This window comes from Mus caroli, unplaced genomic scaffold (genome assembly GCF_978045245.1).
Source record: "Mus caroli unplaced genomic scaffold, Mus_caroli_1 scaffold_6, whole genome shotgun sequence".
In the NCBI taxonomy this organism is placed as follows: Eukaryota; Metazoa; Chordata; class Mammalia; order Rodentia; family Muridae; genus Mus; species Mus caroli.
In genome coordinates this window covers 143,594,789-143,611,623 of record NW_028227261.1, presented here as the reverse complement: position 1 = coordinate 143,611,623, position 16,835 = coordinate 143,594,789, and the positions used below count along the sequence as shown (strand labels likewise).

The 16,835-nt window shown below is 42.9% G+C and overlaps 1 protein-coding gene across 1 annotated transcript in view; it reads right to left on the bottom strand.

The window, feature by feature from the left end:
- Ints8 (integrator complex subunit 8) overlaps positions 1 to 13,381 on the bottom strand; it is a 48,870-nt gene extending 35,489 nt beyond the window's left edge. Inside the window, exons 1-7 of the mRNA XM_021159236.3 lie at positions 13,118 to 13,381; positions 11,932 to 12,106; positions 8,330 to 8,470; positions 7,988 to 8,059; positions 6,223 to 6,274; positions 5,827 to 6,009; positions 1,395 to 1,502 (exon numbers count right to left, since the gene is read on the bottom strand). Coding sequence (XP_021014895.1) covers positions 1,395 to 1,502; positions 5,827 to 6,009; positions 6,223 to 6,274; positions 7,988 to 8,059; positions 8,330 to 8,470; positions 11,932 to 12,106; positions 13,118 to 13,247 — 861 coding nt within the window. The 5' untranslated portion in view covers positions 13,248 to 13,381. The remainder of the gene's footprint in view (positions 1 to 1,394; positions 1,503 to 5,826; positions 6,010 to 6,222; positions 6,275 to 7,987; positions 8,060 to 8,329; positions 8,471 to 11,931; positions 12,107 to 13,117) is intronic.
- Positions 13,382 to 16,835: the final 3,454 nt, after the last annotated feature.

Here is a 16,835-nt window from a genome sequence, read left to right as displayed (position 1 = left end):
CAGAAAGCAGCAAACCCTGAGACCGAGCCCTAGCACTATAAAACACGGGTGAATAGAGAGAGTCAAGTAAGCTCTGGTGGTATTTGATTCATTTGTATAATGAGGAAAGAAAATTAAAGCTGATTTTCCAGGTTCCTACAATTTAAAAAAAAAAAAATTACACTTAAAAATTCAGTCCTCTGAGGCTAGAGAGATGGCTCAGTTCTTACGCGAGCACACACTGCCGACCTGAGTTTGGTTCCCAGCATCCACAGTGGGTGGCTCACAACCACACCATCTCCTGTCTTCCAAGTAAACCAGCACTCACATGGCACATACCCTCACACAGAGAGAAACTGATACCCAGAATGTAAAAAATACATCTTTTTTTCTTATTGTGAATCATAAAAAGAACCTTGTCACATAGAGCAGGCTGACTCACAGATATCCTTCTGCTTCTGCCTCCTGAAGGATGGGATAAAAGGAGTGTACCTCCAAGCCAGTCTAGCACTCTATTCTTGATAATGGACACAATATGAACAGCTGTTTCAAGTTCCTATTGTCGTGACACCCCAGCATGCAGTATCAAAATAAAATTAGGATCCAAAATAAACTTTTTTCTCTTAAAGTTGTTTTTGGATATTTTATCACATAACAGGAAAAGAAACTAAGATATCAAGTGTGGTGGTTTGGCCCCCATACACTCATGTGTTTGAATGCTTGGCCAATAGGGAGTGGCAGCATTAGGAGGTGTGGCCTTATTGAAGTAGGTGTGGTCTTGCTGAAGGAAGTATGTCACTGTAGAGATGAGCTTTGAGCTCTCCTACACTCATGCTATGTATGCCCAGTGTGGCACAGTCTCTTTCTGCGGCCTGCTGATTAAGATTAGAACTCAACTCAGCACCATGTCTGCCTGCATGTCACCATGCTTCTAGTCATGATGATAATGAATTAAACCTTTGAAACTGTAAACCAGCCCCAATTAAATGTCGTCCTTTATGGGAGCTGTCATGGTCATGGTGTCTCTTCACAACAATAGAGACTCTAACTAAGACAATATGAAAATAACACACATTTTTAAAAGCTAGTTTGTACTATTCCCTTTTAACGTTCCAAATGTTCTGCAATGGGCACACTGGCTTTGACTGTTGGTGCTGGGATGGAACCAAAGGATTTGTGCATGCTAAGAACATATTCTACCATGAAGCCACACCCCAAACTGTGTGTGGTGTTATACATCTATTAATCCCAGCACTTGGGCCAGACTTGTCTACATTGTGAGTTCCAGGCCAAGCAGAACCACATAGTAAAACTGTCTTAAAAAACAAACAAGTTATACTCTAGTATCCAACACAGCTTTTCTTTAGAAAAATTAAAGCAAAAAACCTCCATATATTATTCATGACTGTACTTACCTCTGCAATTAGTTCTTTAGTTCTAAAAAACTTCTCTCGTGCCTTTTCATAGACGGCTGAATCTGTGGAGCCTTGCTGGAAGTATGCTGCACCCAAGTCATAACACACCTGAAACAATAAAAACCAATTGGCTTCGGAATTTTTGTGGACTTGAGAGTTGATGCATTGGATGGTGGTGGTGCACACCTTTAATCTAATGCTAAGGAGGCAGAGACTAGCTTGGTCTACATAAGAGTTCCAGGACAGCCGGGCGTGGTGGCGCATGCAGAGGCAGAGGCAGGCAGATTTCTGAGTTCAAGGCCAGCCTGGTCTACAAAGTGAGTTCCAGGACAGCCAGGGCTACACAGAGAAACCCTGCCTGGAAAACAAAACAAAACACCAAGAGTTCCAGGACAGCCAAGGCTTATACAAGGAAAAATCCTGCCTGGGAAAAACAAAACAAAATTGGATAAAACTCAAATTTATTTATTCATTTATTTTGTTTGTTTTTTGAGACAGGGTTTCTCTACATCCCTGGCTGTCCTGGTGCTCACTACATAGAGCAGGCTGTACTCAAATTCACCTGCCTCTGCCTCCTGAGTGCTAGGATTAAAGGCCCTCATCACCATGCCTGACTCAAACTTATATTTAATAGCAGGATAACAAAGGAAAAAGAAGATAAGTAAAAAACATAATCAAAAGGAAAATAATAGGCACTAATTTGGACCTAAGCAACAGAACAGAACAAAACAAAAACTAACAAATGATTTCAAGTAACATACAACATTATTTGGAAGGCCAAAGAATTACGTCAGAAAAATAAGAGAAGGAACAGGAAAAAAGCCAAGTCAAACTGCTCTGGGGACAGTACCACTGTAGCCATTCTCCCCACTAGATGCTAAACTCATGTTAGTTATCCAAAGCCTCCAGCACTCCACACTGCCCCTGCAGACTACATCTGTCACTGCTGCTGCCTGCAGAATTCAAAAAAACAGACAAAACCAGTGTGCCCATTTCCACTTCTCTGATTTATAAGCTCCCCATTCAACCTAAACTAAGTATATCAGCTATCTGTAGAACATTCTTACTTTCAAGCCAGACAAAGCTAGAGAGAGGCAACAGCTAAAGTGTTCAGTTGCCTGCTGCCAGTTTCAATAGGTAAAAACTTCTCCCATCCCAGAAGAGAACGGAAGTAGGAAGCACTGCACAAATGGATAAGGATCAGTGTCTACCATAACAAACTGACAAATGTATTGACTAGAAAATTCTAATGATTGCTTTCTAACAGTAGAATGTGTATATTTTCCAAGAATGCCGCCCCTTCCTTTCCCTCCGTCTCTTCCTCCCTGGCCCCGCTCTGAGATAGGTTCTCAAACTCAATGTGTGGTTAAGGATGGCCATGAGGCTCTGATGCTGGGCTTCTACAACTGAGTACTGAGACTACAAGCACACATCACCACTCCATTATTTTTAATGTGATGCAAGCAAGGGATCATACCTAGGATTCTTACATGCTAGGCAAGCACTCTACAAATTTATTTACATCACCAGCCTCCAGGAACCCTGTCTTAGATTGATGCCCTTGTTCAGTATAGACTTCAAGGAAGCCTGATTCAGTCCAGTAAGCCACTCTTAGAATACCAACATGAAGAAAAGTGACATTAAAAAGCAAACAACATCGAGTCATAGAGTGCAGGCTTAAAAACCTATCACCATTTTTAAAAGATTTATTTATTATATATAACTACACTGTAGCTATCTTCAGACACCCCAGAAGAGGGCATCAGATCCCATTACAGATGGTTGTGAGCCACCGTGTGGTGGCTGGGAATTGAACTCAGGACCTGTGGAAGAGTAGTCAGTGCTCTTAACCACTGAGCCATCTCTCCAGCCTACCTTTTAAAAAACAAAAAAACAAAAACCAAGTATATACCTCTTGTAAATTCTCACTATGTCTTGAAAAAATGATTATCTCCAGCTGCTCCGAACACTGAAAAGACAACCTTCAGAATACTGTCTCATTTCCACCTCTTTTCTGAATGAAAAGTCGGGGAAAGATGCCATGTTTATTTGTAAAATAAAGAGAGTAGCCTTTAAAGTTATGACCTAGCACTGAGTGGTGGCATACACCTTTATTCCCAGCACTCAGGAGGCAGAGGCAGGTAGATCTCTGAGTTCGAGACCAGCCTGGTCTACAGAGCTAGTTCCTAGACAACCAGGGCTACACAGAGAAACCCTGTCTCAAAAAAATTAAAATCATTTAGTCAATTTTAGTCCCAAAAAGGTAGTCAACAAGTGTTTTAAACCTTCTATTGTCCTCAAGGCTCTGTACTAGAAAACACACTGCAGTATGCAGACCTTACATACTTTAGAGTCTTAGGTTGATTCCTAAGTTGTTTTTTTTTTTTTTAAGATTTATATTTTATTTATGTGTACAGACATTTTGCCTACATGCACAGATGTATGCATCACATGCATGCCTGCTGTTATGGATCTTCTGGAACTGGAATTACAGACAGCTGTGAGCGGCCATGTGGGTGCTGGGAACTGAACTCCAGTCCTCTGGAAGAGTAGAAACTCTCCAACTTCGGAACGTATCTCCAGCCCTTAGTTTCATTTCTATAGCTGGAATAAAGACTATGACCAAAATCTACTTGGAGAAAAAGTTTTTTTTTTTTCAGCTTATAATTTTTTTTTTAAAGATTTATTTTTTTATTATACGTAAGTACACTGTAGCTGTCTTCAGACACTCCAGAAGAGGGAGTCAGATCTCATTATGGATGGTTGTGAGCCACCATGTGGTTGCTGGGATTTGAACTCCAGACCTTAGGAAGAGCAGTGCTCTTAACCACTGAGCCATCTCACCAGCCCCAAAGCTTACAATTTTTATGTTAACATTCTGTAACTGAAGGGATTCAGGGCAGAACTCAAAGCAAGAACCCGGAGGCAGGAACTGAATGAAGCAGAGGCCATGGAGGGGCTGCTTACTGGCTTGCTCAATCTACCTCCTTATACAACCCAGAACCACCACCTCCTTATACAACCCAGAACCACCAGGGACATGGGCCCTCCTGCATCCATCATAATCAAGAAAACGGCCCCACAGGCTTGCCCACAGCAGAGTCAGAGGGACTCATTTTCTCTGTGCATTTCCCTCATCCCAGACGACTCCAGCTTTTATCAAGCTGACAAAAACAAAAAACAAAACAAAATAAAAAAACGAATCAGAAGATCTAGTGAAGAAAAGGAAGGCTGAACACATAAAATGACAATTGATAATTAAAATGTCTTTTTGTTGTTCTTTTTTTCCCATCTGTGTAGCCCTGGCTGTCCTGATACTTGCTCTGTAGACCAGGCTGCCCTTGATCCTTTGCTTCTGCCTCCCCAGTGCTGGGATAAAAGGCATGTAGTACGTTGCTGCGGTAAAACTGAAAATTGTCAAAGGAACTAGGGGCCCAAAATTAGAGAAAGAGACAAGATCCTTAAGAAGTCAGTTATTGGGGCTGGAGAGATGGCTCAGCGGGTAAGAGCACTGACTGCTCTTCTGAAGGTTCTGAGTTCAAATCCCAGCAACCACATGGTTATCCGTAATAAGATATGACGCTCTTTTCTGGTGTGTCTAAAGACAGCTATAGTGTACTTACATAAAATAATAAATAAAATATTTAAAAAGAAAAAAGTCAGTTATTTTACAGAAGCCTACGTTTTCAGCCTACCACAATGTTAGTTTTTGTTGTCTTCGGCGATCTAATTATATTCTTAATATGAATGTACTGCAAATCAATTAAAAAAATTAAAAAACTAACTTCAAGCCGGGCGGTGGTGGTGCACGCCTTTAATCCCAGCACTTGGGAGGCAGAGGCAGGTGGATTTCTGAGTTCGAGGCCAGCCTGGTCTACAAAGTGAGTTCCAGGACAGCCAGAGATACACAGAGAAACCCTGTCTCGAAAAACCAAAAAAAAAAAAAAAAACTAACTTCAAAAATAACAAACTTCATGAAACTTTTTTTATTTTCTTTAGAAAAATCTCCTGTAAAGGCCAATAAAACTTTCTAGGATGTAATGGCCAATAAAAATCTAGTATATTACAGGGCTGGAGAGATGGCTCGGAGGTTAAGAGCACTGACTGCTGTCCCAGAGGTAATGAGTTCAATTTCCAGCAACCACATGGTGGCTCACAACCATCTGTAGTGGGATCCAATGCCCTCTTCTGATGTGTCTCAAGACAGTGACAGTGTACTCTCATTTACATAAAGTAATTTTTTTTTTAAAAATCTAGTAAATTACATATGGTGCTACATGTTGACAATCCCAGCAGTTATGAGGCCAATGTAAATTTGCTCACAAATCAAGTTTCAGGCTAACCTTTGCTATAATAGAAGTGGTTTTTTCAAAATAAATAGACAGACAGACAGACATTCAAACCTAAATCACAGAATCAGAGGCAGAAATACCTGGCACTGCATCTCCTCAGTTCTGATTTTCAACCCAGCCGTAGAATTCTCAGTTTCCCCATTCACCGTGCCTGGTTCCACGGCCAATAAGTCTAGAGTTCTCATCGTGTGAACATACAGATCCTTGTTTAATTTCAGAGCTGCTTCCAGGACCAAAATAGAATCAGCAGCTTGTTCTTTCAGCTTCAAATATTTAATAAAAAAAAACACAACAATTAGTAGGGGTGCATGATAAGACTGTCTCATAAAAGCAACTTGTACAGGCAAGCGTGTGCGCGCGCGCGCACATACACACGCACACATCCAACTTAACCCTTTATAACATGCAGACACCTAAGATTAGAAGCATCTCTACATGCTAACCTGTCCCTAAGGCCTAACACTGCCCCTACTCACCACTTTCAAAATGTTTTCTGTCAGTTCTTTTTCCTGTTGCATCTGATTCATGCTAAAAGAGAAACAGTTGAAGATCACTGAAATATAACTCTTAAGACACGAATGTAAAAGTCTCAATTTAAGACTCTCATTCTTCAGCATGAAGTTAATTTTTTGAAGCATGTTAACAGTTTCTTTTTGGTTTAAGCAAACAAATCACATATTATTATGACGATCACTAATTTACCAGGGCCTTCTCAAGTGCTTTTGCACAAAACTTTCCATTTAGGAGCAAAACAAACTAAGCATAAAGCACTCCTATAACTCTCCTATAAATCACAGTGGAGCTTCAGGACCAATCAAGGTAGGAAACTGAGTGCAGAGGCCACTGTGAACCACATCAGACCCTGACTTTAAAACAAAACAAAAAAGGGAAGGAAATAAACCTACAAAGAGTAATCAAGCCGACTGACAACAAAAGCTTGTTTGTCTAAAGAGACACAGAGGGGCAGGAGAGGGCTCAGCTGTTAGAAGCACCTGAGCTGAGCACTTGTTGCTCTTCCAGAGGACCAGGGGACAGTTTCCAGCACCTATGTAGTGGCTCAAAGCCTAGTGTAACTTAAGTTCCACGGGATCCAGACCTTCTGCCCTAAGGCATCGAGCATGCACATGATACAATTACATATGTGTAGGCAAAACACTCAGTAGCATAAAATAAAACATCTTAGTGATGGCACAAATCTTTAATCCTAGCACTCAGGACACAGAGGAAGGAGCAACTGAGTTCACAATCAGCCTGATCTACATAAGTGAGTTCCAGGCTAGCCAGCCAGCTACATAATAAGACCCTCTTTCTCCCGCACCTCCCCCCTGCCCCCAAATAGAGAATGGGTCATATGGAGCTAGAGACATGGCTCAGTGGTTAAGAACACTGGTTGATCTTCCAGAGGTTCTGAGTTCAATTCCCAGCAACCACATGGCAGCTCACAACTGTCTATAACTCCAATTCCAGAGCACCTGGCACCTTTACACAGAGAGAGACCACCAATGTGCATAAAAATAAACAAATCTTTAAAAGTGGGGAGAGGGAGAGGGAGGGAACGGGTCATATTACAAAGACTGTGTCACTGTTTATGTCCTAGTATAATGCTGCCACTATCTGGAATCCTGGCAGTTCCTCCCTAGGTGGCTTGCTTTTCTGAGATGTACTGCGGTAGAGCACTGGCTGTGTCCCCAGAGGTAATTACTGGCCCCTGCTCTATCCTCACTTCCTTGACATTCTGGCTCATGAAGTGAGAGCAACAGAGACTTGCTCCAACTGTACTCTGGAACATGAAGAATGTGGCTAACCATTAAAGCCTGTGCCATAAATCAGCCTAGCCTCTTTGTAAGTGTAAGTAAGTAAATCTCAGTCATGTCAAGGCAGAAAGTATGGTGTCTAGTTCTCAAGTGGAAGGAAGTACCACTTAGAATTTATGAATTGGATTTAAAACTCCATATTTATTCAAGCTTTTGTAATGAACGTCATACTGTTAACACTTGTAAGTATTAAAATAATTTCCCCAGGTACAAAACTAATTGACACACATTAAAGACAGTTTAATGATATGGAAACAATCTTCATCCTTAATCCTCTAACTCCCCTGCTCCATCACCCCAGCCTCCATGCAGGGCCTGTCCTCCTATCTCTGTGCCACTTCCTCTGTAACATGAGTTAAAAACCTATAAAACAATTCTAAATTATGATGAAAAATGTCACCAGTGATGGGTCTGTCAGCCAACTTACACATTTAGTTGAGGGGGTCCAGGTTTAGCCTGTTTGACAGGAAAACTACTTTGAACAATTGTCCTAATTGCCCTAAAGAAAAAGATAAGGAAAAAATTAATATAAAGGCCAGTTTAATAATAATCAGTATAACTTTTAAAATGTGAGCTTTCATCCACAGTTTCAGTAGTACACTTTTCATCTACAAAGCCATAAATAAAATTTCTCTACTTTCAGATTCACAGTCCCCAAGATGCCCACAGAGACCCTTGGAGCAAAAGGAGATCCTTAAAAGCACAGCTTCTGAAAGCCATGGTGCAAGGAAAGGAGGCTGTGCGCCAGCCAGCGGGCTTCAGGGCTCACCATCGGTTGTAGAGCAGGATGGCCATGGCCGTGGTTGGGGGCAGGGCTGACAGATCCATGTCCACGTGCTTGGTCCCCGGAGGGACCTTACTGATGCACAGGAGCTCATTCAGCAGCATGTTCAGCACCGGAACAGACAGGCTGAGGAGGAAAAAAGCAAAGTGCATGTCTGCACGCTAGCTGCACAAGTCACATAACACAAACTCCTACTATGCGTGAAAATAATACTACACTGTTCAAAGATACATCTGCACGTTTACCTATCATATTCCAACATCTTTTACTTAAAACAACACGAAAGGGAACAATGCGCATCCATGACATACATATTACCAACCTTCTTTCATGTCTTCCCTTACTTCTCAGACTACACAGATTTCAGATTATCTCTAAAACATTTAGCTTTCCTGTTTTCAAATAAGGTCCTATATGCAACCCAGGCTGGTCTCAAACTGGTAGCCTCCCCATCTCAACCCCCAAGGTGTTGGCTTAACACGTGTATACCACCACAACCTGCAAAGAAGTGAATTCTTAACAAAATGACAGAAATACTTTACATTTCCTAACACTCAGGGGGGAGAGGCATGAGGATCTCTGTGAGTTTGAGGACAGTCTGGTCTACAAGTGAGATCCTGTCTCAACACCACCATCATTACCACCACCACCCCACCCCCTAAAAAAAAAAAAGGAAAGGAAAGGAAAAAGTAACTTACTTTTATCATCAAATAATCAATTGGTTAGTTGGTTTGGGGAATGTAGCAAATAACACCTTACTTGTCAAGCATGCATGAAGTCACAAATTAATTCCCAGCCCCCAAAAAACCTAACGGGTACTCAATTTCCCAGCTGTTTCATATACACCATGTATATCTTAATGTTTCAAACATTACCATGAACACTTATGTCTCCTGTTGTCTCAGGTTTCCCTTTGAATTAAAAATCCTGCAAATCAGACATGGTGCTACACACCTAGATTCCCAGCATTTATAGGGCAGAGGCAACAGGAGGAGCCAAGGGCATCCTCCACTAGAGCACTTGACAGATGAGGAGGCGGCAAGGGCATCCTCCACTACAGCACTTGACAACAACCTGGGCTACATAAGATTATGTTTCAGCAGAGCGGTGGTGGTGCACGCCTTTAATCCCAGCACTTGGGAGGCAGAGGCAGAGGCAGGTGGATTTCTGAGTTCGAGGCCATCCTGGTCTACAAAGTGAGTTCCAGGACAGCCAGGGTTATACAGAGAAACCCTATCTCGAAAAACAAAACAAACAAAACAAAAAGATTATGTTTCAAACAACCAAAAAATATTAAATTTACTTTTAAAAAATTATATTTAATGCTGAAGAACATATGGTAGAAAAAAAACGTGTTTTGAAATACTCTACTGACTGAAGTATAAATTTCAGAAGCGGAGTGTGGTGACACCAACTCCGAGGCAGGAGGATTTGAAACCGACCTGACCTATACAGTGGACTCCTGCTTAGGAAAAATAGTTAAGACCTTAGAATTTATAACAGTGGAAATGGGCTGGAGAGGTGGCTTTCTTACAGAACCCAGGTTCAATCTCGAGCACCCACACGGCAGCTCCCAGCGGTCTAACTCCAGTCCCAGGGGGTCTGAAGCTCTTTTCTGCCTTCCAAGGGCACCAGGCACATTTGTGGGGCATAAACATGCCATCAAAAACACCCATATACATAAAATAAATTAATTCATTAAAAAATAAATAAAAAGTTATAATAGCCAGAAGCTGGAAAGAACCCAGATGCCCCTCAACAGAGGAATGGATAGAGAAAATGTGGTATATTTACACAATGGAGTACTACTCAGCTATTAAAAACAATGGATTTATGAAATTCTTGGGCAAATGGATGTATCTGGAGGATATCATCCTTAGTGAGGTAACCCAATCAAAAAGAACTCACATGATATGTACGCACTAATAAGTGGATATTAGCCCAGAAACATAGAACACCCAAGATACAATTTGCAAAACACAAGACAATCAAGAAGAGGGAAGACCAATGGGTGGATACTTCATTCCTCCTTAGAATAGGGAACAAAACACCCATGAAAGGAGTTACAGAGACGAAGGGAAGGGGGAGAGAGGGAAGGGAAGGGGAAGAGAGAGGGGAGGGGAAAGGGAGGGGGAGGGGGAGGGGGAGGGGAGGGGAAAGGGAGAGGGAGGGGGAGGGGGAGGGGAGGGGAGGGGGAGGGGAGGGGGAGGGGAGGGGAGGGGGAGGGGGAGGGGAGGGGGAGGGGAGGGGAAGGGAAGAAGGAAAGGAAGGAAGGGAAGAAGGAAAGGAAGGAAAGGAAGGAAAGGAAGGAAAGGAAGGAAAGGAAGGAAAGGAAGGAAAGGAAGGAAAGGAAGGAAGGAAGGAAGGAAGGAAGGAAGGAAGAAAGAAAGAAAGAAAGAAAGAAAGAAAGAAAGAAAGAAAGAAAGAAAGAAAGGAAGGAAGGGAAAGGAAGAGGGAGGAAGGGATAGAGTGTGGGTAGGCACTGGACAGATACTCAAGTGGTTAGAGCATGTGTTACTCTTTCAGAGGATGTGGGTTGGATTACCACCACACACATCCATCTGTAACTCCAGTCAGGGGATGTGATGCCCTCTTCTGATCTCTGAAGGCACTCACATGATACACGTACATACATGTAGGCCAAACATTCATACACATAAAATAACCCCCCCCAAAAAGTTCAAATAAAAAGCAGAATTTCTAAACAAAACAAAAATAATAAAAATAGAAGGAAGAGTTGACACTCTTGGTGGCAATGCGTCCCTAGCACTTCTGAGGCTTAGGTTCAGTCTGACACTAAACAAACCAGAACACTGGGCAAACCAGGACAAAAAAATACACAAAAATGTTATGTCTGTCTTTATAAGTTCTTCAGGTACTCCTTTTATTTTTTAAATTGAAAGAAAGGATTAAAATAAGTAAATTTCTAACCATACCTTTGAAACTATTTGCTTTGAATTTAAATAAGTAAATGCTGATTTGAGTAGTAATGGTAACAGTTTTTGGGGAGGAGTAAATGATCCCTGGCCAAAAAATTAACTAAATCCAAGAGTAAGTCATCTGCTACGTCCATCATTAACTTTATTCACTGCCAGCAGATACTTAGGCTAACCAAAACATTTAAAGCACTCAGTCTGGACTTTCTCATGTTACCATGCCTGAAGCAATAATTAACTCAGCTACTAGTGGTAAAAAACTGAGGCCCTGGCTGTAATTTCTAGTACCACAAGAAGACAGTTTTCTCATTACCTTAAAGGGTGGTTTATCTACTGTTCAAATGTTGTTCAAAGGGTGGTTTATCTACTGCAGCTTTCCTAGAGTTGGATGGTTTGAGTTATTCTGCTGTCCTGGCTGGTCTCTTAACTTGGGGGCTCTAGTAAGCCTGCTGCCTCAGCCTCAAGCTGTTGGAACTACACACACGTCTAAGTTTACTTTCTTAACACCTTTTTTACATGCTTGAATATTTTGCCATGAACATGCAGAAAAGTAATTTATTTTAAGCCACTATCAGAAAAACATTAGAATACAGACAGAAACAAAGACATTTAAACACAGCTTCAAATATAATGCCATTTACAGCTTTATACCTTTTCTCCAATATGTCTAAATCCCACTTCAAATGTGCAGCAACTTTAAGAGCAAGAAGCTTTAGGATGCGATTTCTCTTGTTATCAGGTGGAGGCTGGACTTGGTTTTGCTCATTAACTGAAGGTTTGGAAGCCTGCTCCAAAAACTGAACTATAAGCTGAACTGGTGCAGGATCTAGGATTTAAAAGAAATTAAATTCTTAAAGTTTTCGTTATAAAAACGCAAAAGGATTGGCATATTCTAAAGACTATGGTACTTGGGGGCATGAAACATCTGGAGGTGTGGTCAGAGACAGCTGCAGATCTGCGTTTGCCAGCTTAATTAATAAGCAAGAGGGTCTGGAGGCGATTCAAAATTGATTCATAACACAGCATTTCACAGAGAACTAAGCATTACAGGTTCTCAGTTCAAGATAAGACCAATGCCAATTGGAGGAAAGAAGTACTGTTTTGACAGTTAGGGGTCTTTTATTGAATTGTCTCTGGCTTTGTTTCCCACAAGGAAAGTAGCGGCTAATGTCACTTTCTTCACTATAATGAAGGCTTCGCTAAGGACCGCAACCTATGTAAAGAGCTAAGCACGGAGGCTTGGCACCCTAGCCCTTAACAATGTGTCAATAGGAAAGCTCTAAAAGCACTGAGATACACTTGGTAAAACTGCCCCACAAATGATGCCAACGTTTCACAAAGTAGTCTCCTACAAGGCCAAATTCGGATGAGAACTGAGCAAACTAAAGGTAAAGAACTTACACTGTATCTTTACAAAAATGCCCGAAAGAGGAAAAGGGCCATGTTCCTTGCCCAACACCCGTATCCCTATACAACAGTCCAAGCAGCTATTTTCGGGGCATGTATATTAATTCGGGGTTCAACAGTGAAGTACACAATCCCCTGGCTGAATGAACCTGAGGCTACGGCTGGCTCTAGGCTCCGCAGAGCCGCAATGGCTAGCTTCTCCCGCTCTCCCCTCGCGACATCAGCGACCCGACCCCCGCTTGGCGAGTGCGGGCGCCCTTCGCTGTGAGGACCGCGGCGGACCGAAAGCCTTTGTCTGAAACTTTCCTCCGCCGCTCCGCCGCGACGTTCCCGGCTGAGGCACCGTGGAGCTGGGCCCAGCGGCGCCAGCCAGGCCTCAGGCAGCGGGGGACAGAAGGCAGCGGGCCGCAGACCACGCCCGCCCGCTCACCCGGACAGGCTTTGCGCAGATGCTTCTCCAACAGCGACTCCTCCAGCAGGAACTCGAACCAGCAAGTCTGCGGCGGGGTGCAGGGCCGGCTGGAGGTGGCCGCCTCCCGGTCCGCCGCCTCCGCGCTCATCCTGCCCCCGCCGCCGCTGCTCCCGCCGCCTCCGGGCTCCAACCTGACCCTCGCCCCGTCCCTTTATCCAGCCAAACCGCCCGGAACCTCTAGGCAGCTCGCACAGCCCAAGATGGCGTAGTAGTCGGCCAGAGCCCGGCCCCGGATCCGCAGCTAGCCACGCTCTCGACCAATCCCAGTTAGACTTCGGAGGAAAGGGGCGGGAGCAGCAGACTGCTCCGCCCCCTAGCTGCCATGGAGTCTCCTGGCCCTTCAGAAGCTGGATTCTGGCGGGGCTCTCCAGGTTCTCTGGACATTCCCAGAGAAAATGAAGCGAGTTCGATGTCTTCCTAAGAAAACCAAAGAGACCAGATCTAGTTGCTTTGTCTTGGGTGCTTTACCTTTTTGAGACTCCTTCCAGCCTAACTCCTCTCCCCGTTTCCCAAAGCAGATTACATAGTTAAGATCCAACTTTTCTTTCCCAATCTGTTGGTGGCCTTTTTGTCTTATTGACGGTGTCTTTTGCCTTGCAGAAGCTTTGCAGTTTCATGAGGTCCCATTTGTCAATCACCCATGGAGGGAGTTACAGAGACAAAGTTTGGAGCTGAGACAAAAGGATGGACCATCTAGAGACTGCCATATCCAGGGATCCATCCCATAATTAGCCTCCAAACGCTGACACCATTGCATACACTAGCAAGCGTTTGCTGAAAGAACCCTGATATAGCTGTCTCTTGTGAGACTAGGCCGGGGCCTAGCAAACACAGAAGTGGATGCTCACAGTCAGCTATTGGATGGATCACAGGGCCCCAATGGAGGAGCTAGAGAAAGTATCCAAGGAGCTAAAGAGATCTGCAACCCTGTAGGTGCAACAACATTAGGAACTAACCAGTACCCCGGAGCTCTTGACTCTAGCTGCATATGTATCAAAAGATGGCCTAGTCGGCCATCACTAGAAAGAGAGGCCCATTGGACACGCAAACTTTATATGCCCCAGTACAGGGGAACGCCAGGGCCAAAAAATGGGAGTGGGTGGGTAGGGAAGTAGGGGGGAGGGCATGGGGGACTTTTGGAATAGCATTGGAAATGTAATTGAGGAAAATACGTAATAAAAAAATTTTTTTTTTAAAAAATCCAACTTTTCTGCGACTTCCCAGGACTAACTCTCGGTATAAGGACCTAGTTAATTCTCCTCGGATCTCCAGTCTAGGCACAGTAAACCCTATTTTACGTGTTCCGCCATTCTGTAACGTCCTTAAGTATCGTTATCAAGCCAAAGGATGCCCTCAAGTTAGGGACCAGATTGGTCCTTCTAGAGAGTCCTTGTGATCAGCTGACTGGCCAGCTGATCCGGACAAAATACATCCAGAAGAAAGGTTGAAGAAAACTCCCAGACATCCTACACACACCCCATAGAAAATTTCAGATATGTGTTACTAAAGATGATTGTTTTCATAAAGGGACCCTGAGAAACAAAGAAAAAATTCAGATTTAGTCAGTTTCTTTTAGATGCTTCTCCTTCTGTTTTGTTTTGCTTTGTTTGAAACAGGGTTTCACTCTGTAGCCCAGAATGACCTGAAACTATGTAGCCCAGGCTAAACTTGAACTTGCATCCATTTTATTGAATCAACCGCCCAAGTGCTGGATTATAGATTAAGCTCTTTGTGGGCTTTTTTTTTTTTTGGTGGTGGTTATCTGTTGTTTTGTTTTTAGATTTCTTTTTAAAAGAATAAAATAAAACCATGTATAGAATATGAAAAACTATTCTATAAATATTCTGGTGGATCTTATATCCTTTAGGAATAGCTGGGATAAACCTGGCAGTGGTGGTGCATGCCTTTAATCCCAGCACTTGGGAGGCAGAGGCAGGCAGATTTCTAGTTCGAGGCCAGCCTAGTCTACAGAGTGAGGTCCAAGAAAGCCAGGACTATACAGAGAAACCCTGTCTCGAAAACAAAACAAAACAGGAATAACTGGGATAGCAAGCCTTTGATTTAATCTCAGCTTTGTCAAAGCTTTTATAAACCAGCAATAAATTTAAAGCTATTATAAAGTCATGTTACTGCTTTCAACTTTTTCTGTATCACTTTGTAAAAAAGTATCTAGCTGAATGGAGAACTCAACAATCTGAAGAAATGAAGTCAGTCAGTGTTCACTGATTGCCATGTTAAGTTGGGGCTGAGTTTCTGAATTATTTTGTCTTTAAATGGCAACTCCCACCCTGGTCCTTTAAACCTTAAAGCATTCTACAGTGGCAGACAAGATTGGCAAAGAAAATGGCTGGACAGATACCTCCAAGTTGACGTTTTCAAGTTGCATAGAGGGAAGAATACAGTCCTCTGGCCAGTGGGAAGTCTGCTACTGCCAAATGAGCCTCGGGAGGAAAACTTACCTCTCTCACTTCCAAGTAATAAGCTTGTGTGTGTCAGGATTTAAAGCACAAATTCTTTGGTGTGTAGACCAGACACCAACTCATGGTGTGCTTTTAGAACTGGATCTCAGAATTTTTCTCAGTAGCCAAATATTGTCTCATTAATACATCACGGGATGATCACTGGAAGGTCCTCTTTGCCATTCCTTTCCCTGTGCTGTTAAGTCACAGTTGTCAGAGGCAGAGCCACCCTGACATGAGTCTCTAAAGTTTTATCCATATACTTTCAAAATGAGGACAGATGTAAGTATGCCAGCAAATAATGTGATTCCTTCCAATAGGCAGGCACTCAACCCTGGCATGGTTGTACATGCCTATATTCCCAGCATTCACAGAGTATAGAATGAGTGATAAGCTTGAGGCCAGCCTTGCTACATAGCAAAACTCTTAATAACAACAAACCAAAACTCTTATACCACATATCAACAAATCAGAGAATATAGATCTTGGTTTCTCTTCCTCCTCCTCCTCCTCCTTCTCCTCTTCCTCCTCTTCTCCTTCATCATCTTTGGATTTATTTTCAGGACCTGGAGAGAAGACTTAGGAGTTAAGAGCACTGGCTGCTCTTCCAGGGAACTCAGGTTCAATTCCCAGCACACAGGAGGCTCAGAAACATCTGTAACTCCAGATCCAAGGGACCTGACACCCTCTTTTCTTGCTTCCTCAGACATCAGGCAGACATGTGTGGCACAGGCACACATGCAGGCAAAATACTCATACATATAAAATAAAAATAATTAAAAGACTTTTTTAAAATTAGTGTGTATGCACCCTGGAGGTCAGAAAAGTATATCATCAAATCCCCTGGGAACTGAACTCTAGGCTCCTGCAAGAGCAGGACACACTCTTTTTATTTTATTTATTTTATTTATTTATTTATTTTTGAGAGAGAGAGAGAGAGAGAGAGAGAGGGAGACTATGTAGCTCTGGCTGCTCTGGAACTCCCTATATAGACCAGGCTGGCCTCAAACTCACATATCCACCTGCCTCTGCCTCCTGAGTACCATGATTAATATTCTGAGCCAGAACACCTGGCTACCAGCACTCTTTACCTCTGAGCTTCTCTCAAGCCCCTAAAAATAAAGCTCTTAAATGTGGTCCACAAAGCGTTATCGGACCACTGTCCTTAGTGATTAATTTTGTCAACTTGATGCAAGCTAGAGTCATATGGGATTTAT